The sequence below is a fragment of the Eutrigla gurnardus genome (assembly GCF_963514095.1).
Source record: "Eutrigla gurnardus genome assembly, chromosome: 1".
Taxonomy (NCBI): Eukaryota; Metazoa; Chordata; class Actinopteri; order Perciformes; family Triglidae; genus Eutrigla; species Eutrigla gurnardus.
Window position 1 is genome coordinate 6,808,853 of NC_139915.1, and position 25,904 is coordinate 6,834,756.

Sequence of the window (25,904 nt, forward strand, 5' to 3'; positions counted from 1 at the left end):
AATAGCGAGAACGCAAGTTTAACGCACTTCAGCTTGGGCTTCACTTTTCAGAACCAGAGGTTCACAATCACACCTGTCGTCTGCTTCAGTGAGTGTATTTGTTGTGAGTTTGTCTGGATCTGCATTCCTTACCTGTCTGTCTGCTCTCAGCCTGTTCACCAACAGTTTGTTGTATCATCTGAGTCTTCTGTTGCACATTTACCCCCATTGTTGACATTTAACTCCTGCTCTGTGTCTTCTTTCATTTTGTTGACAGATTGGAAACAGGGGATTTTGATTTCCTTTTATATCACTCCAACAACCATAAAAAGAAAAAAAATCGATTCATGTCAGGAATAAACTGTGATATGAATCAGGCTCTGAATGATTTATGAACGAACCTTCAGAATATAGAAAGGAATGGAATTGGAAATGTATTATGTTATATGTAAGTGCTTTAAAGTGGAGATTCCTAGCTCAGTATGAGGCAACACAAGAAAACAACAAACAAAGGGTGAACAGGGAAAATAAATCTACAGATGCAAATAGACAAAGTGTATTAAATAAACAACTAAATGCGCATTTTGGATGTTTTCTTTCTACTGTTCTGAAATAAGACGTTATGGAAGAAAATAGCTCAGTTATATATCATGAAGGTTCTTTCTGGGTCTCAACCAGCCGCCCTGTTTACACAGGATAGAAAAGGTGTCAATTAACTGGTCCTTAGCTGCCACTTCTCTCAGTGGGGGTCTTTCCTTCGGGACTTTAGAGGGGATGTGCTCCCTGTTTAGCACCTCTTTGTCATGCTGACAGCTGCTGTGTTTATGTATGGAAGTGGAGGCCAAGTCTGTATGATCTCATTTGTTAATGGTTTTGCTTTTAGAAAGAAAGAAAGAATGAGAAAACACTTGGATTAATGAACTTTTGATAAATTACGTTTATTTTGTTCACATTGTGAAAGCTCAATAAATACACAGTTATATACATATAAACACATATGAAAAGGACATAAATAGATTTTGTTCAAAGTAACAAAAAATTAAAGTTTTTGTACATAAATTCTGTTCGACGTCATTGTTACAATGAAAATAGTGGATTGATGGCCGTCTCTCTCAGCACTGTCCAGAGAAGTGTAGAGGCTGCTGCTCTGGCATCCACAACTGCTCGCCGGCGAAGCAAAAATCGCTTGAAACCTGAAGATAAAAAACAGATTTTCGTTATAAACTCATTCAACTGTAACACAAGGCCGATGTCAAGCCAGTTCGTTTTAGTGTAAAAGTGAATCACATTGTTTGACCGTGATGTGAACATACCTGATACGAAGGCAGCAGAGAGGACAGCTGAGCTGAGCTCATGATGTTACAGGCTGATTCTTGAGGGCTGTAGCTGGCTGTCGGCTGACCCAGGAACTGGCTGAGGTTTTGGGGTTGCTCCGCCAACCCCGAGGATCTCTGCTCCAGCGCCTCCTCGCTGAGGCCCAGTTGAGCCGACAGGTAGGAGATGTAGCGGACGGTGAGGCGCAGCGTCTCGATCTTGGTCAGGGTCTGTCCCGCCGGTGCCACCGAGGGGGGCAGGTATGTCCTGAGGTGTTGCAGGGCCTTGGTCAGGTCCCTCATCCTCAGCTTCTCCCTCTCGCTGGCTGTCTGCCGCTTCTTCCCTGGATACCTGGATCTGGATTTCTTTGCAGAAGAAGAGGTGGTTGTGGAGGGCCTGGAGTCCGGCAGAGTCTGTGTCTGGTGGGTGAGGCCGGGCGCTGGCGGGCTTTTGAAAACCAAAAAGTCCAAAGCGTTTTGTTCGTTTCCGGCAGCCTGGAGGGAGCTTGGGGAGAAGGAGAAGGAGTCCACAGAAGAGGTGGGAGACAGGCTGCTGCCGGCGCTGAAGTACCCGGGGTCCGTGGCGGGATCGTAGGCCAGAGGATTATAAGACTTGTCCAGCAGGGACTCGCAGTCAAACAGGAAAGAGTTGTCCTGGAGAGGAGAGCAGTAGGACGCCTCCATAGCTGCTGTGGTGATCGTGGTGATGTGGTGGCTGCTGTAGTTGGAAGCTCTTCTCTGAGCGGTGAGCTGTCAGCTGGAGAGGCAGGAAGAGGAGAGTGAGGAGAATGAGGGAGGCTGCTTCATATATGTGGTAGGAGGTGCGAAGTTGCACCTCCAGTAGCCACCTCTGGTCCTGAGAAGCTCTGGGAGCAACGCTGACACCTTGGCTGGGGGGTCCCATGGGAAACATGCCAGCTCCAGGTCAAGGTGTGACCCGGAGTAGACAAATTCACACTATACGCTCCTGCAGCCTGGGAACACGACCCTGCCATGACAGGGGTTGTACCTGGATCGCAGGTCGCACTTATTGGATCAGAAATCTAGGGTGCTAAATGATCTGTAATCCACTTGGGTGATGGGATAAGACATGACACTGTACGGTGTCGGGCTCAGTGAAACACAGATACGTCAGTCTTTTTTTTTTTTACTGTGATGCTGGAGTGAAAAGCAGCTCTACGTTTCATTAGCGCTGTGTTTTCTTCCTGCTCTGCTGTCCCCGAATAGACCGGGCTGGAAAAGTGTGCCGGGGCAGCTGTGAAGTGTGAGGAGTTTACACCTCGTCCTGTTTGGACAGCAGTCCGCCACGCTAGTCTGGGAACCCTAAGGATGTACACAAGCAACTACTAACACACTAGACCGGACTTTAATAAGTCAGGTCTCCCTTGAAAAAGAGGTTTCCAAGACCTCTGTGTGGCCCGGTTAAATAAAATAATAATCTTAATTTTCTAGATTATTAACATCATAAACAACCCAGTTAATGTCCTCATGGTTGAGATATTATGATATTGGAGGGAAACAATGTAAATAACAGCTAAGGTGGAGGAAGAGATTTGATTGGATAAAATTAGATGAGTGATGCGAATTCTTCGTGTCAACGAAGACGAAGATGATGCTTCTATGCATATTTGCTTTGCAACTTTATATTTATATCACACATATTTATCAGATGCCGCGTTCTAAGAAATATTTAAATGTAATAAATGTTGTTTATGCTTCACAACCTGCTGCATACATAGATGTCATCTGAATTTATAGCATGAATATTGGCGATTGAGTTTTCTGGATGAACATTTAATTTCAGATGTTTTTCAACATGCAACATTTATTTCGGCAGCAGTTAAGTGTTTGTAAGTGTGACATGGAGATGGTGTTATTTTACAGATGATAAAAGGGTCCTGACTCTGATTTTTGGGAAATTTAGATATTTGAAACAAGAATCCCAAATTTTTGCGACATAACCTCACTAATGTCTAATGTTTATCATTTATTCACACAATGATTTTCATTTAGCAGAGACGTGTTTTTTTTTTATTTATTCATATAAGGTGAAAGCAGATCATTGGATCCTCTCTGTTTCTGTTGATTTGATCGTCGGGTGTCGACTGTGGACCTGAGTCCCGATCCTGAGCAGCTTTCCCACAAACCGCCGCGTCACATTTGACTCCTGCTCTGCAGCGGAGGTGAAACCTCCGAGCAGCACGTGTGAACCAGTTTCGCACAGCTCTCCTCCACCCTGCTTATGCAAAGAAAACAGACGTGGAAGTCGAAGCGAAGATGAGACATTATTCTGTTCTGAAGCACATTGAGTCATATGAATTATGAAAGTAAACTTAACTTGACTTGCAGTATTATCATTTTGTTACATATAGATAATTTCCCTTCTTCCTGTGCTCCCTGACTTTATGCTGTATAGATTAGGTGTACAGTTATATAGATATCTATTTTTCTTTTATAAAGAAGCATTTTATGGAAGTAATTTATTCCCTCATTCTAGGAAAGATGAACCGGTGCGGGCGGAGTTGTGTTTTAGACTTTTGTTTTGTTATATACAGTATATATATAAAAAATACACATATATATATAATTTTCCTCCCACTGCCCTGTTCTCTGTGAGATGACTTTTTTTTTACAAGCACTCAAAAATGAAGTGTATCATCTGATAAAGAGTGACATTCAAATAAAACCACAGATGAAAACTCACTACAATTCAAGCACTTTAGTCCTTGGTGAAGATTGAAGCTTTTACAAATGGTGAATGAACTATTTCTTATTTCATGGGAAGGACATCTCTCATTCTGTTTGTCAAACGATAAACTATTAACTGAATATTATTTCCCATTACAAACCGGGTCGCAGTGAGTTCCCCAAGCTGTCAGCTTTCTTCTTTCCCCTCCCAGGCTGATGACAGAGAGGATCTGTCTTCTCTTAATCCACATTAAGCCCTGACAGTGTTTACTCACATGTAATGAGTGAATAATCAGCACGGCGGTGCTAACCCTTTCATCCTGAACTCTTTTAGGCCAGGGAGTTTATTAACCCTTCTCTGATGAAAGACCTAAGTGAGTATATTAGGCTTTGTGTTGGGTTTGCTGCTTGCATATCAAATGACCTGCATGTATGTGGCAAACTAAACACTGGGGCCTAATTCTCCTGCCTGCACCTCTATGAATATTAAAGCCCTCTCAGTTGGCTCTAGCAGGTAATTAAGGTTGTAGGTGAGAGAAAGGGGGAGAGAGCAGGGAGGATCTTATATCTTTAGTCTAGACTTAGCGGTGCCAAGGACCTCTCTGTGTTTGCAGAGCCCCATTAACAAAGAGACACTAAATAAACTAGATAACCTGTGGCAGAGGTTGATCTCTGCTCTGCTGTGGAGCGAACCTCAGATGCTTCACGCCACGACAGGAAATGTAGCTCCCAGCAGGTAACGCTGCATTCCAGTCACATTCACGTGTGTGGAGCTTCTCTGCGGCATATTGTTTTATGCCTGTAAAATTATTCTTTTTCTCAGTTTTCATTTCTCCAAGTGGATATGGGAGAATATTAATGTACACACAAACATTTAACATACATGCATAACCATTATATATGATGCAATATATGGTCACCAAGTTAAATCATAGTCTTTTACAATACAAAGCATTTATTGTGTTTATTTTTTATCTAATTCTAATTTTTCCACACAAAAGACCGGACATGATGTCGGTTTTCATTCAGCCGCTCCAGTTTCAGGCAACATTCATTAGCAACACCTTCCTGTTCCAGTATAGCAAGTCAAAATATCTCCTGTGGAAAAAAGACCGATTCAGGAAGAATGTGTTAATAAAATGATGCACAAGGCCTTCAAAATATTGCCTTATTATACATTTTTTCTTTATTAGACTTTTTACAGTGACGATGCTGACTGGAAACACTGGAGGAGGGAGAGATACACTTTATTGCATCAGGCCACCAGGACGCCCATCCATGATTTCCATGTGACTGAATGGTGCAGGCAGTATTTTGGGTTTGAGCGTGTCACTCAGTGTGTAATTTAATCTCCTGTAACTTCAGTGAAGAGTTTTACTGTAATAAACTGACACAGAATATGTTACATTGAGAGGAAGGATAGCTTTTGTCAGGTGCCCTATGAGATATGTAACAGATTTTGCTTGATATGATCATTCCTCCTGTTCATACTGGCGATAAAAGGATCCCTTCCTACTGAATCGCTTTCAGCATAAGTGATGAAATTGACAGACCTCATTATATTAAAAGAATGTATTAAAAAGTAATAATATGAGGCAGAAGCAGCAAGTCCTCAACAGAACACCAACACATCCTTTTAAGTTGATATTAAACTTGTTTTGAAGCATTCTTTGGAGTCGTGTTTCTTTCCATGTGATTAATGGAAAACCACTATTCAGTTCTGGTTTTGGTTTTTACCAACTCCTGAGTGAAATACTTGGTTCTTTAGCTGCTAAATGCTCCACTGTGTTCACTATGTTTGTGTCTCACTGGGTCGGTCTGCTGTTTGCTGCTGAGCAGGTTCGTGAGTTGAACAGTGAGTTGAAATTTGCTGCAAAGCTCTGTAAAGCTGCATTATGTAGCTAATTCTCTGTATGTACATCCCTACAAGTTAACCCTTTTAATACTGTTACATTATCATATAATACATCTAGTAAAAAAATATATATATATTGTATTGTTTTTTTACTAGATATCAATTGTAGCCACTTTAAAACCAATTATTTTAAAACACCTGACAAAAAAAGTTAGATATGAACTTTGGCGAAGTCAACATAATTATGATAAATACATTTAAAAGAATTGATAGCAGGGCTGACCATTTTCTGATGTTTGTTACAGTGTAATTTTATGATTAAAAACCACAGCTGGTCCAATGGGGTGCCATTGTGGCTTCATGACCAGCAGAGGGCGCTAACTCTTACCACTCGTAGCACTTTTCTGAACTGCATCATCAAATGATGACAAACCATGAAACATTTTGTCAATAGTTTATTATAAATAGTGGTATAAAGACATATAAAAAATAGTTGTTAGACATATCAATATTTACAGGGAACATTTCATAGGACAAAATAAATATAATGTAGAATAGCATATATATTTCAAATAAATTACTTGTTTCACAGTGAGGCAGTAAAAGCAGTAGAAGTAGTTTGTGTCTGTTGTTGGATGATGATGATGATGTCGGAGTGTTCAACCCCAATACTCTCTGGAAACCAGTGGTGTGCAGAAGTCTTTGCCACACATCTGTATTAAAAGAAACAACAGGAAGTTTGATTAGCAATTCACTTTTACTCAAAAACATGAAAGTTGTGTGATTTCAACGTAAATAATAATAAACGTCCACATACCTGACAGCAGGGCAGTGTTGCTGGAGGTGACTGCAGGATGCCACCCATGCTCATATTTCCCAGAGGAGCTTCGATGTACTGTCTGCTGTACTGATCCACTCCAAAACCACAGCTCCCAGAATGCAGCGTGCCGTCCTGACACTCAGCCTGGTACGGGCTCTGGTTCAGGCTCTGGCTCTGCAGCTGGGCCTCCTGTCCTCCCATGGAGCCGTGCTGGAAGTAGCTGAGGATGTCAGGTGAGGAGGTGTCGCTGGCGGAGGTGTCTCCTTGTTCCTTCCTCTGAAACAGCGCCTCCTCGCTGAGGCCGAGCTGGGCCGACAGGTAGGAGATGTAGCGGATGGTGAGGCGGAGAGTCTCTATCTTCGTCAGCGTCTGTCCGGCGGGGGCCACCGAGGGCGGCAGGTAGGATCTGAGATGATGCATAGCCTTGGTCAGATCCCTCATCCGCAGCTTCTCCTTCTCGCTGGCGCTCTCCCTCTGCTTGCTGCGCATCCGGGTGGCTCGGCCCGTCTTCCTGCCGCGTCCAGACAGGGAGCAGGGCGAGGATTTGAGCGTCTGGGAATATCCGGTCTTAGACCCCTTAGGAGTGGACTGTGGCAGCTGCTGGTAGGAAGGAGACAGGCTGGAGTCCATAGAGGGGACAGGGGACAGGGTTTCCGAAGAGGAGAAGCCAGAGAGGTCCGAGTCGGAGCACCACTGGTACTGCAGGCCGTAGTTGAGCAGAGGGACTGAGGAGGTATCCATGTTGTGTGGTCGGAGTGGAGAGACTGGGAGGCTGTGAGTGCTGCTCGGATCTGTTGCACTGGTTTATAAGTGCAGGCCAGGCCGCAGAGGTGTGAAGTGACACCTCCGCAGATTCTCACAAACCATCACTGTCTAAAGCACACACTCTCTGGGACCTTGTCTCAGTACCTCTCCCTCTCCTCTGTGTCTGGGAAAATGCAGCTACAAGAGTGGAAGTGTGAATTTTGACTCCTGCTCAAAACAATAAACAGTTTTGGCTTTTTGGGCTTTTTGTCTCTGGAGCAACCCAGATGCATTTTGCACATGTTTAAGAGACAGGGTTTGTTTTCAATGATCTCATTTCTCCCGCATTCACTTTTTAACACTAAAGACACTAGTCAGTGAAATGGCCATGTGATAGTGTGAAGCCTTACACTGTAAAACACAGCAATCTGATAGAGGTTATAGAGTTAAAACTCCCATAATAATAATACAATTATAAAATCTGAAACTCAATTAGGATTGCCAAATACAATCTATCAATCTATAGAGGAAAAGCATACAGTTATATGGTTCAAGCACATAATTTCACAATCTAAAAATGGTGAACAAACCTGTACAATAAAATGTAATTATTCTAAATATTATCTGACAGCTAGATTCAAGTTGATCAACCTATGATATTATAGTACAATATGAAACATTTCTGAAGTAAAAAAGTAAGATTCTGCTTACATATCAATGCATCAAGAATAATAAACTGATAATATGATATACGGGATATTATTGCATTCTGAAAAGGAATAATTTTGCATATGAGGACCTTCACTCTTGATGCTTTAAAGCTCTTTTGCTGAAAAAACTTTTGTACTTTAACTAAAACATATTTTTTGGGAGGCAGAACTTTCATTTGTAAGTAGTTCTACAATATGCTACTGATACTAATACACGAATATGAAGAATCTCACTATTCTTTCACCATAAAAGACTTAACTAGGCTTAACTAAAATGACCATTACATAAATGGTCAAATATTAAGATATCTATCATGATTACCGTTGATATGTAGTAAGTTTTCATATCTGCCGACAACCTTTAAGAAAGATTCTGAGATTGTGTTTAGTGTCATTCATGATTCTGTGTGACTTGTGCCTGAGAAACATCATATTGACGCGTGTAAACAGGCAAAGCACAGAGGCTGCTGGTGTTAAAGTGTGCATCGTCATGTCAGTGTCTCAACTCTTCATTCGTAGCATTAATAGTACGTTGAACTCTCCTGCTTCATCCTCCTCACCTCACGCCAACCTTGAACCTGACATCTCCGTGCTCTGTCCTCTACTTTATGTCCCAACACTTCTCAACAACATTCTCGCCATTTTATAGTCACAGCAAGTCGGACTGTGATCGCTGAAACTCCACTTTCTTTATCTTGATATTGGAAGTGAAGCTTCTTCTTCTTCTACTGCCGCTCCTTCTGGATAGGCAGATCTGTCCTGCAGGGCTAAAATGTAAATGGTAATACATTTAATGAAGCATAATGGCCTATATTATGCAGTTAAAGCGGAGGCGTGATGGTTTCACACTGATGAGAACTGATGAGTCTTGAGGCGTCACTTCACACCTCAGCTGAAAGAAGCGGGAACGCTGGAAAACAGTCACTGCTAACCTCTCCTCGGCCCCTCCTCTCCCCATGTTAGTCCAGGTTTTGGTTTCACATCAGATCTCTTTAGGAAAAGTCATGCATTTATTAAATAGGGAACAGTGATTTTTTTTTTCTGATACTGATACTTTGACATAGAAAGTGTTAAACCTTGCTGTTGGATTAGGCCAATTAGAACAGAGAGGGGATGTTTCACATTTTATGAATGTATTCTGCTTTTCTCTTTTTAGCTATTAGGCAATTTGCCTGCATTATTAATCAATTTATGTTGCTTAAGGAATCATCATAACATCAAACACAGTGGATATTTCAATATTCAATATTTCAATATTCTCACCAGCACTTTGTGGTTGCTTTGGTATAAAGGTTTTTTCGTCCTTGATGGAGATGGTCAGCAACAAAACATCGAGGACACTCTAAACTGTCAAAATGCTGATTTGTTGGTGTTCATAGAGTGTCCTTCAGCTTGCTTTCAGTTCCTCTCCCCAGAACGCTGAAGCCCTGCTTGATACAGAAAGCCTCAATAATTAAACATATGTTGTAAGATGTGAGGAGGTGTATATGACTGAATCAACTTAAAGGGGCAGTTCACCCCCAAAATCAAAAAATACATATTCTCTCTTACCTGAAGTGTTGCTTATCAATCAAGGTCATTTTGGTGTGAGTTGGCTAGTTTTCGAGATACCGCCGTAGAGACGTCTGCCGTCTCTTAAATATAATGGGACTTTATGGCACTCGGCTCGTGGTGCTCAATGAGCCAAAAAATGCATTGGAAAAAGTCAACATTAATGTCTCTGTGACAAATAGTTCCTTTATCAAACTGCTCACAACAAGGTCTTTGAATTATGTTGAGTAAACGGGTCGTGATTTCTGGTAAGAGATGCTGTAAACATATTTTATTTATTGCACTTTGAGCACCACAAACAGCGTTCCATTATATTGGATAGAAGGAAATATATATTGATAAATAGGACTAAAGGAAAAATATGTATTTTTGAGTTTTGGGTGAGCTGTCCTTTTAAGATGACACTCCTAACTAACTAAAGGTGTGTGCAGTGTTGGGCTGTGGGCTGGGTGAACTGGGGTTGAACCCGCACTGCGACCCTGCCAGTCCCCCTGACCAAGGTGAGGCTGTGGGAGCCTGGCTGGGAGTTTGGCACCTCTGGGTGGACGCACACCCACAGCAGGCTCTGAAGCTGGGCTGCCTGCCACCTGTCTGGGCCTCCTGAGTCCATCAACCCCACCACGACCTCCAGTGTGCCCCCTCCGCTTGGAATCAAATCAAAATACACATCATTTCAACGAGTGCTGCAGGGACACTGGGTCGGCGCCGCGGTAAACAGTGATACAGCAAAGAAAACAAGATCAGAACCACGACGCGGAGGAATAATATGTTGGAACAGGCTGCTTTAGTTAATGCTGCGGTCAGAGGTCAAGACCACAAGATGCTTCCAGATTTTATAATAAGGTCAAGAGGGAAAATGAAGACATGGGACACAATAAATGCTTCCACACAGGACACATGGGCTCACTGGATGATTTGAGATGTTCTGAGTGAAATGACAGATTTCAGTTAGACAGCTTCATAGTCAAAACTCCTGATGACAGAATACATTTCAAAATATTGGCGTTTTGTCTCTCAAGTGGACACACGTGAAAACAGATGAGGCATTACGGACTTGAAGATGTTTCCCAAAACCATCACAAAAATTTGTTTTGTGGTTTCCTGCTCACGTTTACTCTTCAGCTGTGAGAACAAGTGACATTATTAGAAGGGTAAAACAAGGAATGCGTCACAGTCAACTTCGCCAAATATCATAAAATCAAAATGTGTTGGGATGAATTTTATCTTAAACTTGTGTGTTAATGACGGTATGTCGAAAGCTTCAGTGTGTGTGTGTGTGCATGAGTGTGTGAGGTGGCAGGTGAGGGGGACACATTCTGCACCCTAGGTGTGAAACATAGCTGGAACTGGCGGGGTCAGCCAGAGGTGGACAGTAAATTTCCTCTAATTGTAAGAGAGTGACATTGGCAGAACACAACGGAATTGAACAGAACAATTTAAGAGAATTAAATATTTGAAACAGGAAGTCTGTGAGCAGGAAGTGTTGACGTGGAAATGTTGATAATATTCAATTATTCCAGACAACCTAGAATGCGAAGAACCTTAATCTTAGATATGTTAATCAATCAAATCTCACTCAAGTCAAACTTGATCATATTCGCTGTCCTCTAATATGACATCCAGATAAAGCTGGTGGACAGATCAGCAGTCTTTCACACCTCAGCCAGTGTAAACACATCCTCCTACTGCTGGCACTTGCTCACACTTGTGTGCCGCCATGTTTTTACAAGCCCCCCCCAACACACAGCTGCCACCGACATGGGAACAGTTATATTCAGCTTGGGTTAGGGTTACGGTTAGGATTTGGATTCAGAGGATTCGATTACTAAATGATTCTCAATGCATTCGATCCATCTCAATTTTGGATTTTCATATAATGAGAATTTTTCCTTCAAATCGTTCAAACAAATTCCTATTTGTATGATACAGTTGAGTTTTTTTTTATTAAAAAAATGTAATTAATGTTAATATTTCTACTATTGTCTGCAATATATTTTCAAACTTCCCAGCATTCGTAACATTTTTATTGTTAATATTCACAGCGTGCTTCACTTTGACGGCATGTTTACGTTTCTTTAGGAGGACATTTTGAATGTGTTCTGCTTAATCTACCCTGATCTTTTCCCAACATCTCATGAGGTCGGTGAACATGCCCTGTGATTTAATTTCATAGCCTACAGCACATTACACACATTAAAGTGGTCAGGTCACAACATAACACAACATTATTTTTCTATGTCTTGCCAAGAATAAGATGAGGAGATCGATACCACTCCTTTTAACGAGTGTATACAAAGCTACAGCAAGTTTAGCTTGGCACAAAACAGCTAGCCATCTCTTTACAGCCAACAAACAGTCTGACACATAAACCCCTGTAGGCCACACATTAATCAAATGAGATACAACACATTAATTAGTTAGCATTGAGGTGTGTTCAGACATGAAATTATACGTCACTTTACTGCTGAACTGTTTGTGTTTATTGGCACAAGACAGACTAAATGCCGCTATAGTACAGAGCTAGCTGTATGCTAGCTGGCAACAGATGCAGACACTTGTCGGAGTGTTTCTGTGTTCCCTTCAGCTTCTGCTTGATCTCATCAACTTATTTCAAGTTAAAACATTTTCAACAACCTAGCTGTTTTTTTGTTCTCCTCCTGAATGCTAAGCTAAACACATGAGCTGGATATCAATCTTCCGGTAGTCCTGCAAACTGGTCCTGAAGTCCACCTGGACCCCACCAGGATCATTGAAAATAAATGGAGTCATCCAGCAGTACTAGAGCTGGTCCAGAACTACCACCAATATGAGACGGTCACATAATCTCCCTCCCTGCTGGATGACTCTGTTTATTTTCGTTTTGGGAATTTTCACAATGAATATGTATTAAGAAATGAATTATCCCGGTAATTTCTCTGCATGAGAATAACTAGGTGTGGCGTGTGAGCGTGATAATTATTAACCAGAAAACTGGATCTTACGCCCTCAGCTTTATTCAAGTCATGACGGAGCTACTATTTTACAACAAATATACACAGGTCTACAGTATGTACAACAACAAATAAAGTCAGACTATTGTGTAAATTCACAGACATGTGGATAACAACCGCATACACACATGCACACGCACGCACACGCACACACACACACACACACACACACACACACACACACACACACACACACACACACACAGCTCAGTCATGCCAAAAAAAAGTAACATGCTCCTTAGAAATCTTGACACATGTTGTCAGAAATGCAGCGAAACTGTTCTTCATCAGAACATTAAAATGAGAGCATCATATCAAAACGTCTAAACTCACAGTTTTGTATCATTCTCTTTTTTAGAAAAAAAAGACGAAAAAAAATAGGTCAATGAACAAAAACAACTTACATTTTGTCATGGCAAGATGTGACAGAGAAGACCCTACATTATTATCACCACCTACAGAACACAACGCTACAGTTAAGGACAGACACGACGTCTCAGTCGAGGACAAGACGGCAAACAGGAGGAGAATCTGGTCGGCTGTTCAGGTTGGATTTAGATCGCTCCTACGTTTAATTAAGTGGTCGACCGAGACCTCTAGAGGGATCAAACCAAGCAACAACATGGTAACTAAAGAAGATACACCACGGGACAGTGCTGAATAAATAAAGACTGGGTGAACGAAAGAGGTGTTTTTCCCTGAATAGCAACACCAGCATCAATGTTGCTGAAGGGATTTGAATCCAATTAAAATTAGAACTATATGTCCTCTCTTTCCTTTTTTTTCCCAGCAGGGAATGAAATCAAAGCACAACATGGTAACATAAACTACATCACCTTCCAAGTACAGACATATTATTCATCTCTTATATTTTCCTTTACACAAACCTCGAAGACAACAAATGATTCTACACTGTGTGTGTGTGTGTGTGTGTGTGTGTGTGTGTGTGTGTGTGTGTGTGTGTGTGTGTAGAGGACGGGCAGTAAATGATAAAAAGGAAACGACAAACACTTTAAATGCTGGGCAGCCTGAGGAGCTGGCGGAGGGAATAATAAGCAACCACAGGTTCATGTAGGCAACCAGACTGGTTTTCAACATTTTTAATCGTAACTCATAAACACATGAAGCACAGCGTGGACGTTCTTCCTTTGTCTTTCCATTTAAGTTTAAGCTGATACACTCCCAAAAACTCTTTCCACATTAGCTACACAGTGGTTTGGGCCCGGAGGCTGCAGGAGTTTGGCTTTTCAAGAGAGGATTTTCTCCCGGGTTTCGGGCAGCTTGAGAGCTACCAGACCGCCGCAGACAAGGGCGATGAAGGCCAGGAAGATGGGGATGATCTTGGTGATGCCGATGAAGGCTGCAAAGATGAAGCTGGCGAGGATGGCAGCAAACTTGCAGACCCCGTTCAGGATACCGAACGCTGTCCCTCTGCAGAGTCACGAAGGCAGAAAAAACATTAAGTGACTGCAAGGAATTGAACATGTTTTGACAGTGCAAGCGACTTACCTTTTGGAGGAGGGGTAGAGTTCAACAGAAATGACCTCTAATCCGTTCCAGGCCGCCACGCTGGTGCCATAGAACAGACACTGCCAACATATTACAGCTCCTTGACTGAAACTTAGCAGCAACAGGAAAGTGCAGGCAGACGACACCAACATAGAACCGCCTAGAAAGACAGATGGATGGTGACGTACTGAAACAGGTTTGGTTACAAAAAAATCTGTGCGAGTTCTGTGACGCCTTCAGATGATCTCACCTATTATCCTGATTCTTCCTATCTTGTCCATGAACAATGCTGAGAGGATGTTGCCAGGCAACACAGCCAAACTGCCCAGGAAGCTGACCATGTAAATGACGATGTCGTTCTCCTCCTGGAAGTTCAGATGGCAGCCTTTTTTGGGGTGGAGGAAGGTGGTGTTCTCCAGTCGACAGTCTTTGAATTTTTCCTGCCAGAGGTCTGGAGAGAACAGAGGGATTACACGAGGCTCTAAACAGACGTGGTGCTGGAGGATAAACACATTGCAAAGTGTTCGTGCCATGACTAAGATGACTATTTGAGGGCAGCATTAATGTTTTAATATTTTATACCACTAATTAGCTGAGTTTATTGAGCCCTAGATTTTCAGGAGCCTGCAGTGTACAATTGCTTTTAAAAAATGCACCGCAATCATTTATCGTGCTGCTAGGTTTGTGTGATACCTGTGTTATAGAAGACGGTGTTTTTGATAGTGCAATTCTCAAAGAAGGTGTTGGTTGACTTGACGTCCTCAAAGTAGCAGTTTTCAAACAGCGAATCCTCAAACTTCACAGACTTGATCTCAATGTTTTCGAACCTAAATGAGAGGAAATTAATCGCATTAAGCAGCCGTGAAACAGATGTTCTTTAAAGGCCATGGCCTGAATATGAGATGGATATAAATACGTATGTATACGTGTTGACGGAGACTTACTTGTCATGGACGTACTCTCCCTCGCGGTGGATCTGGTTGACCAGAGAGAAGTTGAAGTGGAATCGTTCGACCCGTTCTCGGTGGAACACCTTGACCTTGGACTCGTACTCCTCATACTGCATGTATTTGATCATATCCGGAAACCACACTCCCAGCCCGTGGTAGCTGATACCAAGAAACATACAAACCAGCGCATTTTTAAAAAGATAAAAAGGTCTGCATATTATGAAGAGTGTACATTTTTTGGGGGTGATTTGTGACTTTAATGTTACCAGTGATTTAGCTTGCTCTGCATTGGGCACATTTATAAAAACCCACTTACCATTGTTCTAAAAATGCACAATTGCCATCCAAATCCATCACTATAGGGATGCAAGTGTAACTTATTAATGCATATTTGCCTTAAATCTCAGCGTGGTTGTACAGGCTAAACTGTTCCTACCTGAAGGCCAAGCAGAACCAGACAATAACCAGGAAGAGGCCTTGCAGTCTGAGCTCTGGGGCAGACAGTGACATGATGTTAGCCATCACCTGAAAGAGGGACAGACAGACAGACAGACAGATTAGGCAAGACACAGAATTCACATGCAAATTTATGTTTGTATTCTAAGTCATCTTTTCTATTAGACTGTAGTTTCGGAGTGATGTGCAGACCTGCTGCAGCATGGTCATGTGTCTGACGGTCCAGCGCTGGAAGGCCGTTCCAGTATCACTCTGGATCTCTATGAACTCGTCCTCCTGAGTTTGTGGTGTCTTAATGTTGGTCGCCTTCACAAAGAGAGAGGATTTGGGACATTTCAACTATAACTTCATCTTCATTTCATTATTGTGCATTCAACAGATTTCAGATCTTTACAAACTATCGTTATCATCTACTGTCGCCATCAGTCACACAGTTTTTCTTTCCGGCGATACGGTCGGTAATCAGGGCTAAGTCTTTACGATCCCTGTGAACAGCTGATTTTAGGGCAAGCAAACAAGTGATATTTATGATCCACTTTAAGATTAGTTCTCCCCACAAACATTTTCTGTGGCATATATAATGCAACACTATCAACTCTTTGTCCAAGAATGGTTTGAAACTCCTTCCCCCCCCTTTGCTGTTTGCATGGATTTTTCATCTTTGTAAACTTGATTCCCTGTCTTGGTTTTACACAATGTATTAAATAAAGAAGAAAAAGAGAAAAGAAATGCAACATGACGGGCGAGAGGAGTAATCTTGGCCAGTCTTTAGACTCTGACTTAGATGTATCCTCTTTTCTACAGCCTGGAATAGAGTCAAAGACTGTTTATTGAGATTGATTGTTTATTTTTTCTGGTATTGGCTTTTTCCTCCAATGCACCATATGTTGAGCTCTAGTGCATGCAGGCCCGCTATCATGGCCTGCAGTTGAATGGAACATTGTGATTCTTCTTGTTATTTGTGGCAGCTTTGTGTACACTTATGTTGTTAATGAACTATAAGTGATGCTGAGTGATTGTGCAGTGTTGTTGTTGCAGATAAAGGCTCACAGTGAAGACTCTCTCAGGCTCCCCCTTGGCCTTCCAGTTAGTGTCGTGAACTCGTCGCAGGATCATCCACGCCTCATCGTGTCGGGCACTCTGGACGAAAAAAAAAACATACAAACGCATCAATGAATGAGCACGTAACAAATTTCAAGAGCTTTCTGTAGCTTTATGGAATGTTTATTTTGTACATACACTGTAGCCGGATTTAGCTGAGTAACAATGTTCCCATGAGGTCGGTCTCTTATCAGATGAGGGAAACGTGTGATGGAATGGGGGGTGTGTGTGATATGACTTTGTTGGAGCAGCCCCGATGTAACATACAAATACAATACCACATGTGGTTAAAGGCCTGACAATGTCCTGGATGAGAAAACAGGGGTGGGTGGTGTTCTGGTGGCGCCTTAGCAGCCTTTCGCTACCTTTGCACAGCAGTGGGATGTTGCTGCGGTGGCTGATGATGACTCAACATTTTTAACCAATCCACAGCTTGATGTGTGATACTGCACGCTGACATAATGAATATTAGAATGGTGGGAGTGTTTGTTGTTAATCTATTGTGTTTTTTTTCATATTTTTGCATACAATAAACCACATATTTGAATCATTGGATCTGACCTCCAGCAGGAAACGTGGACTCTCTGGCATGAAGATGACTCCGACAAGTGCAGCCAACGCGGGGAAGAGGCACACCAGAATGAATAATCTCCAACTGTGGATCTGGAACTCTGTACCGATGGCGAAGCCCCAGCCTGGGAAACCATCCAGCGAAGCCCTTGTTAATACTTCATTTTAATGTCCAAATCACTTTAATACTGCAATGTAACAAAACACATCTTTTGAATAAACAAAACGTATTTTATGCACCGATGAATCTCCTTAAGCATGGGTCATTTGCATTTGAAACATGGCATTGATTGAAAGGTCGTGGCAAGGGTGGGTTCATTTTTCAATCCTTAATCACATTTTTATTTATTTTAATCTGAGTTATTTATTTGTAATTATTGGGGGGAAATTCTTCATAGACTGTATAGAAGGAGTGGAAATAGTCCCAATCTAGGATTTTTTTTGCCACCTGTGAAGGAAGTGACCATATTTGGACTGTGGAGGAGCGACAGGTGGATCTGATGAACACAAGCAGCAGTGCGGCACCTTACTGGATCTGGATCCATGTGGATTCTGGTGTTGAGTTGTTAATGAGGACCATATATTGAAGAACACTTAACACTAGAGATTGAGACCATAAACTCATGTTTACAATGTTTACTAAGATAATAAATCAAGTGAGAGTTTGGGTAATTTTCTCAAAGGCTTCTATTCAACCAGACTTCTTTTTATAACCAGAGGAGTCGTCCCCTGGTGGCCAGTAGAGAGAATGCAAGTTTAAGGCACATCAGCATTGGCTTCACTTTTGAGGTTGCTGCCTGGGTTGATGTTTGAATGTTTGCGAGTGTTCTACGTGTGGTTGTCTGGTGCGGTGTTGTTACCATAGTGAGGGATGATTCCCCAGGCGCTGAAGGAGGCATACAAGCCTCCCAGCATCCAGAACATGCAGAGCCAGCTCAGATGTTCTCCACGTTTATCCATCTGCAGGAACTCGGTGAAGTAGGTGTAGACTATCGGGATGGAACCGCCAATTCTGGAAGAGGAATCACATCTTAGGAAATAAATGTCACATCTTCTTCACTCAACACTTTTTTTTATCCACCATTCTCTGAGGATTTGGAGGATTATTAGTGATGTAAGATTGGAAGTTAATTTGTTCCGATGATGATTTAAAAAAAAAAGGTTGATTCATCCAAATTACACATCAACATATGTCTTGCATCTATATATTGTATCTATGCAGGTCCATTTGTGTTTATTTGTGAGATCTGTCTCATGGAATTACATTTTCAGTGCTCAAAACATTAAATATTACATTTAAAAGACTCGGCAGCAATTTTTTTTTAATGTCCTTCTGTGCTGCAATGGTGAGTTTTCATTAGAACTAATTTATACTGAGGAAATTCCTCCTATGAAAAGGGAAATTAAGTTAAACTGACTCATTCAGAGCAATCAAACATCAAAATGTCAAGGTTTATGACTTAGAAACTATTGACTTTTAACCATAATTCTACATGAAACTGATCAGAACAAGATTTGTGGATTATATATTAATGAATTCTGGTAAGAGACATTGCTGCCATAGTATCATTATATTGGAGAGAAGGCAGACATCTCTCCAGCCAATAGCTCATAAACTAAACAACTCCAACCCATAGCACTACAGGTAACAGCAATGCAATTAAAAAGTTATAATTTACCCAGATTCTGGAAAGTCAATTTTTTTTTTTAAATAATGGCTGCATTTAATGAGATAATGAATAATTACTAATTATTTTTGGTGGCCAGTTTGTCCAGAGGGCTCTCAGTGTTCAGTGTGATGCCAGAACTGACCAGACTAGAAAATAAAGTTGAGGATATGATTCAAATTAGAGGAGGAAATTACTTTGAAGTTGTTCATATCGTGAGTTTTTCATGTTCATGAATGTTTTATGGCTGGAGCCTGCTGATAGGAAAGTTTCAGCTCCGGTGTTGATCAGGGACTGAGGCAAGCTCAGATCTTTGGCATCTGCTTTAACACTATTAGATTTTATATCATCTGTATTAGATATTATGCTTACCAAAATTAGAGACAAAATAATAAAAAAAAAACAATCTAAATAATTTAAAATTGGTTTAAACGGACTTACAAATAAATTAAAAACATAAAGAACAAAAACATTACATGAAGGACAGCAAAGCTTGAATTAGTATCACCACATTATGTTTAACATCAACACAATCAGTGGCTGCCTCTGGAGTCGTTTTTTTTCCCCCCTAGCAAAGAGCTCAAACATCAGTATAGCAGGTCTGGGTCCATTCAGGCTGCAATTATTATCAATAGAAATGTGTCTTTGAAAGTTGCAAATTCAATTAGAAAAGTTTCACCCAGTTTCACAGGAAGTAACAACATGCAAATGAAAAACAAGCAAAGAGTATTGTTGACTTGCTTTAATTGGTGGAACAAAGAAATGCTCTAGGGAATTCAAATAAACAGAAATCTCCTTGTGTGCAGTGTAACAATTGTGTTGACTGTTGAATAACGTCCTCTCTCTGCTTCAGGATTTTTTTTTTAATGGAAGTGCTTCCCATTACTCATCTAACTTAAATGTCAGGCGTCGTTTTTTGGAAGAAAAACGGTCAAATACAGATAAAAAGATGTGTTTTCCCCCCTTTACATTTGTTACAGACTTGCTTGTTTCCACTAAAAGGCTCTGTGATGGAAAAGGTCAGTCATTATATGAAAAGCCGACTGAGTCGTCTTTCGTTCGTGCAAATGCAAATGTGAACATGAAAGTCTCACCCAAAGCCGGCGCAGAACCTGAAGAAGAGGAAGAAGCCGTAGCCCTGAGCGAAGCAGGACAGGAAGGAGAAGACCAGGTCGATGGTCAGGACGTAGATCAGACACTTCCTCCTCCCCATCTTATCACACAGACCCCCCCACACCAACGCCCCCACCATCATGGCCACATACACCAGCAGACCTGCAAACACACAAACAAACCTCATTTGCAGGCATTCGACCTTTACACTCGTAGGTCATCGTTCATGTTTAACTCCCTTAATGCACGCTTGATCTCATTAAAACACAGAGTGTGGGCTCTACAGAGATGCTGTTTGTATTTGCACACATATATATACTGAAAGGATCAGAGTCTGGATTTCCACAAGGGGGCTCCCTTTACCCTTGTATGAACGCCGAGGAATAAAGACATCACCTGTTCCACTGTAATTCAGTGTGAAGCATCCTTACATACACGCTCTGAACAACATTTCCAAATATTCACAAATGACGCAACGAAAAAATGCACCTGGACTGTTAATAAGAAGGAAGTAATAAAGTCGTAAAGGTCATAAGGATTTTGAGTGCATCACTTCCACGATATTCGCCTTCCATATATTTCAAGTCGGACGTTTTAACTGTTTCTTTGATTATATGCTTTACCTATGCAAAATAAATTCTGACATTTTATCTGCAGACTCTCACTCTGAGTCACAGCGACCTGGAGCCTTTCCCAGCATGCACTAGACAGGAGGTCTACTCTGCCATTACTTTTTGTCGTACAGCAACAGCTCTCAACAGTTACCGACTGTGCTGCCCATTACTGCACCGCGGAGATAACAATGATTGCTCCCTTTTTTATTTCTCTGCAGAGGGTAACATGCTCTCCACCTGACCCCAAACCTACAACCCCGGCTGTCCTCTTCACCGTGTTGTTTAAATACCTCCTGCCTGCTATGTGTTTATACTACACACAGCCCTAATTACAGTGGGACTAAGCAGCTTAGCGGCACGTGGAGCATCGTGTGCACCTTCCCTCCGGATTACTAGACCGTCCGAATGCTGCACAAGCGGCGCGTCCCAAACTCATTCAACGGGAGATTTGCTAAGGGCGCCGGGAGACAAAGAGTCAAGGCGAACATGCCGCCTAATATCTTGGCCAAGTTGTTGCTTTAGGCAACGTGTACGCCTTAGATACGAACATGGACAGGTTGACAGGGTGGCCTTGTGATGAGAGAGCCTGTCCTTCAGGTGGAGGCCCAGGATCAACCCCTGCAGCAACAAGCTTCCATCTGCCTGTTAAAGTGTCCTTGAGCGCAGTGAAGACACCGAATCCCCGGAGGGGAAAGAGCTATTTTCCCTTTTCTAACAGTATTCAAATTAAAAGCATTGTAAGTGCGTTTAGGACATCTAGATGAAGCGATAATAAGTCGGCAGAGCATTTGTTCTCCATAAGATGTGCTGTCTAAAGATGTGCTAACCCTGTGCATATAACACGAGGCTTTTCAGGGAGACTTTGTTTGAAAATCAGCTTCAGATATAAGTAATTAAGCCCGATACTGGTGTTGAAGCATTTGCTCCATTTCTATACTTAAACAAGGTCGCTTTTTAAACGTAAAGGTTATCTCCAACTGTCACATATGACCTCTGATTTAAACCCATCCTAAACATTTTAGGAGCAGTGGGCTGTTGTAAAGCGCCCGAGGAGCAACTTGGGGTTCAGTGCCTTGCTCAAGGACACTTTGTCCTTTGTGATGAAAGGACAATCTGCTCTCCCCCCCTGAGCCACAGCATATTTAAAGATTATAATGCAAGTTTTACACATTCGACACAATGGACGCCCGGCAGCGTTTTTTTCCAAAATGGCTTGATAAGAATGAAAAGACTTGAAGTAATCGTCTGCTGGAAACGTACCATGGTATCAGTTCTGCTATTCTAAGACTGACTAAAACAATATTGATTGAATATAGTATCCAGTGAATGAAAGTTACAAGTGTTGGCTTGTAGCCAGCTGTTTGTAAAGTTCCACTTGGCCTCGTTATAACATACCATGTGAAAGATTTACCCATCAGTAAATTAAAATTGTTATTGCTGTTAATATTTACAGCATGGGTTTTTTTTCCTGTTTTATTTGTATAAATGTCTGGTTTCACCTCCTCCTTTTGTGTATTTTCTTGCCTTTTTGATTGTCTGCCCTGATCAATTCCACCTATAATCACCGTGCACTCCCTTGTTTCCTTGATCATTCATCGTTGCTCCTTGTGTCTCCTAGTGTTTCACCTGATTTCCCCCCTTGTGTTTGGAGCTTATAGTTGATTTCTTGTGACCTTTCTGGTTTTGCTTTGCTGTTAGCTGCCGGCTGGACCAGCTGCATATTTTGACTCTGTAAGCTTTTCTGCTAATAAATCACTGGAGTCCTCCTGCTCCTTCGTCTGCTCTCTGCATTTGAGTCCAGTCCCTGCTTCTCTGCATTTTTGCCAACCCCATCCTTCAACACCTGCATTCTTTCCAATTGCCAGCAGGGGGCAAAATTAGTCTGATTGTGTAGAAGTCTATGAGATAATGACCCTACTTCTCACTTGATTTATTATCTCTGTATACATTGTTAACATGAGTTTATGGTCTCAATCTCTAGTTTCATGTCTTCTTTAATACAGCATGATGTTCATTAAGTAAATGGTGCTTTAGGGCGGGGCTACCTTGTGAGATACAGGTCACTGCAATGATGTTGTCTGTGCGGTTAATTCAGCAAAAACCAAGGTGGCGACGGCAAAAATGCAAAACTTGAGGCATCAACACAGCAGTCCACCAACCAGTGGGTGAGCAGTGGTATCTGCCTGATATCTGATAGTGATATTAGGGTACACATTCCTCTCCTCCATTTAGTAAATCATCCGTTTTGAGCTTAGTTATAAAGAACTAAGGAAGAACCTTACGTGGGATGAATAACGACAAACTGGCGTCTCTTGCTATAAAAGTAGTGATGCATTTTACATGTCATGGAACATTAACAGCAGTTTGTCTGGAGTAAATTGCAAAAGAGTTGGGATAATTTGCATTGCAGTGAATTTGCTTTGCAGTAAATCTACCATTCCTTAACGGACAAAGAAATCCTCTGCAAAACTGTAAAAAATCAAATCCATGAAAAAGAAAAAGACAGAGCTTGACATCCTTGTTATGTCAGTAAATGCCGCGCACCACAGATATTCTAGATTATCCATTGAATAGCAGCAGGGAGGCATCATAAAACCAACTCTTCTGTTCTGCAGCCTTTTTTATTTCAGACTCACGAGCCGCATTGCTAGTTCAGGGATTTCCTTGAGACAACTGGTTTAGCATTTGCAATCTGTCTGTCTGAGCTTTGAAACCTGTCTGAACTTCCTCTTCTTCGTGTTCAGCATTGTGTCTCTATTAGTCTCTTGTGTTTTCCGCTCTAAAGATGACGTGTTCAAACTTTTCAGGGTAAGTGCACCGCCCATCCCCCTCTTTTTATCAAGGCATTGGGAGTCTTGCCGCTATCCGAGACTAACGTTAAGATTAAACACGTTTCTGCTCCGGTGAGTCTGGTGAACGGAGCATGACTGGGAATCAAAAAGGATCATTCTGCAGATCTACTTCATATTCTCAGCCGATGATCAGCGCTCCCCTCCAAGTCTGCACAAACAGACGCTGTGATTTCATTTTCGCCAGGCCTTCCTCCTGCTACCACAGCCTGTCAGAGGCCCGAAGCGTATCTGACAGCTCTGCACCGGGCGCCGCATGCCGCCTGGCTCTCTGACTGCTGCAACATGCTCCATATTAGCCTGGGAACACACACTGAATACAATCACCTCCGGGTTGCTCATCAATCTCTTGCAAAGCCTCCTCCCAGGAGCCTGTTGTTAAGATGAAATGAGCTATGTGCAATCTGCCACATCGCCTGGCTAGCCGCACACGAGGCCTGGGAAATAAGGTGAGGGCCTTTCATTTGCTGTCTGGTTGTCTGCACAGAAAGTGAGGAAGAGACGCTTTCAAGGTACATTTCTCAGTAAGTTGGGTCTATGCCGCATACAAATTTCAGTGTCATGTTTACTGTTGTGGTGCACTATTTGAGAATAAGTGAAGCTAGCAGGCAACTGAAATAAAGGCAACACTCTCCTTAATACACAGTATACAAAGACGGTGCTTATTTCTGTGTCTATTTAATGCTTTTAAACACTTTGGTGTTGAGTTTGCTTCCAGATGCTTGTAGAACAGTACCAAGGCTAAGGCTCACTCGACAGTGACTCAATCTGGTGGCTCCCAACGGACTCAAAGTCTATGAGGACACACGATGTTGGTTATTTGCCTTTTCAATATTCTTTTTGAAAGAGCAAAGCTTTTTTCCCATAATGTGTCCTGGCGACGGCGGATATTTCTGCCTGTGGTCTGCAACCATGTGCTATCAAGAGTCAAACATATGCAGGATTTTGTCTCAGCCAAGCAAAACAGCAGGTCATTTCACTGAGGGGGGTCCTCCTTTGGAACGGATCAGTATAGCTGTCTAGTCTTCTAATGGTCTATTTTGCAGAAATAAACCAGTTTTTAGTTCTTCCCAACAGGATGAATTGTAATCACTTTGGTGACCTTTTCTCTAATACTATCATTAAGTCAAAACTTCAATTTGTCTGAATCTTTGGTTGATAACCGAATACCTGCATAATTAATGACATTCCCATCGGCCTCCGTTGAGCTTTGTGTTAAGTGCTAATTAGCAAATGTTGGCATTAAAACATGCCAAACTCTGATGATGATGGAACATGCCCTGTTAGCAATGTCATTGTTAACTTGCATGCTTACAGTATATTAGCATTTAGCCCAAAGCAGTCTTGTTTAACTAGTTTTACCTATTCTATCCATGAGATTTTTTTTAAATTTTTGTCACTTTATGTTTTTGTCACATATATTCAGGAGAAACCCTAGTTTTCCACCTTTCCTCCCAGTTGCTGTCACTTACCCAGCAATCCCTTGTCGGAGTTGGATATGCACATGTCCTTCTCAGCACTGGGCAGGACAAAGCCCACCACGAAGCCGTCCACTCCGTCAGCCATTAGCGCCAGGCCCAGCACGAAGAACAGCATCCACTGGAAGCGTCCATGGCCGCAGTCCTCCATTATGGTCTCGTACTGCTCTGGCAGGTTTTCCTCCTCCTCTTCCTGTTGGACAGCCTGGCGGGCTTTCCTCCTGGCCTCCATCCTAGCAGCCCGCCGCGCCTCCTTGATCTCATCAGGGTGGGGGATGCCTTGGTACTCCCCCTCATACATTTGCGCATCATCGTCTGCGCCCTCTGTGTCGTCGCTACGAGCATCCTCGTCCTGCGGAGGGTAGTCCGCCTGGTAAGGGTAGCCATCTTGACCTCCTCCATCCTGGGTGTAGGTGTACTCTCCACCTTCTGTCACCTGCTGGCTCACGTTGTTGTGATAGGGGTCATCCATGGTTCCTGCGGGGTGTAAGCGGAGCAGGACTGACTTTGCCTTGTAGCCGTCGTACTCTGAGGAAGCTCAAGTTGTCAGCTATAATGGCATAATCCTCCCAAGGAGCTGTGAGTCGGTGTCAGTGTTGCTGCAGGTATTCTTCTGAGGAGCCTTGGTTTCAGGTTTAAGGCCTCAGCGGCTGCGTTGGAAGACTATTACCGTCCTTGATGTGCACAGTGCTGCATGCTGAACCTAAAACACAATGCACACCACACAAAATTATTATTATTATATTATCATATTTTCAGCAGAGTAGCAATAAAGAATGCACTTGTAGAGCAGAGACATTGCTATGCGACACTTCCCTTTGGAAGTCACAATTACAGTCTCAAAGGGCTTCACAACATTCACATTATGGAATCAATCACGACCTTTAACTCTCTTTGACAAAGTCCTCAAACATGTAGAAGCAGCATGTGGTTTGACTACAATATAT

General features: G+C 42.2%; 2 protein-coding genes across 2 annotated transcripts; both read right to left on the reverse strand.

The window, feature by feature from the left end:
• Nucleotides 1-6,494: 6,494 nt before the first annotated feature.
• Nucleotides 6,495-7,396, reverse strand: LOC311014071 (uncharacterized protein; the record flags this gene model as incomplete). The annotated part of the gene is made up of 2 exons (XM_084010442.1): nucleotides 6,495-6,548; nucleotides 6,653-7,396. The coding sequence occupies 2 exons, from the start codon at nucleotides 7,394-7,396 to the stop codon at nucleotides 6,495-6,497; spliced, it is 798 nt and encodes a 265-aa protein (XP_083866568.1).
• Nucleotides 7,397-12,646: 5,250 nt separating this feature from the next.
• On the reverse strand, nucleotides 12,647-25,642 carry sv2ba (synaptic vesicle glycoprotein 2Ba). Its single transcript, XM_084009795.1, has 12 exons — nucleotides 24,952-25,642; nucleotides 19,998-20,178; nucleotides 18,097-18,248; nucleotides 17,228-17,361; nucleotides 16,616-16,705; nucleotides 15,758-15,871; nucleotides 15,546-15,634; nucleotides 15,104-15,268; nucleotides 14,853-14,986; nucleotides 14,410-14,610; nucleotides 14,160-14,319; nucleotides 12,647-14,081 (listed from the first exon to the last, which is right to left on the reverse strand). The coding sequence occupies exons 1-12, from the start codon at nucleotides 25,427-25,429 to the stop codon at nucleotides 13,898-13,900; spliced, it is 2,082 nt and encodes a 693-aa protein (XP_083865921.1). The 5' UTR covers nucleotides 25,430-25,642; the 3' UTR covers nucleotides 12,647-13,897.
• Nucleotides 25,643-25,904: the final 262 nt, after the last annotated feature.

Excerpts from the sequence above, each read along its gene's own strand:
- sv2ba (XM_084009795.1), bottom strand. The coding sequence starts at position 25,429 with ATGGATGACCCCTATCACAACAACGTGAGCCAGCAGGTGACAGAAGGT. Across the intron at positions 15,872-16,615 it reads AGCCTGAGAGAGTCTTCACT|GCGACCAACATTAAGACACC; the intron begins GTGAGCCTTTAT and ends CTCTTTGTGAAG. Across the intron at positions 14,320-14,409 it reads AGGAAGAATCAGGATAATAG|GCGGTTCTATGTTGGTGTCG; the intron begins GTGAGATCATCT and ends CTGTCTTTCTAG.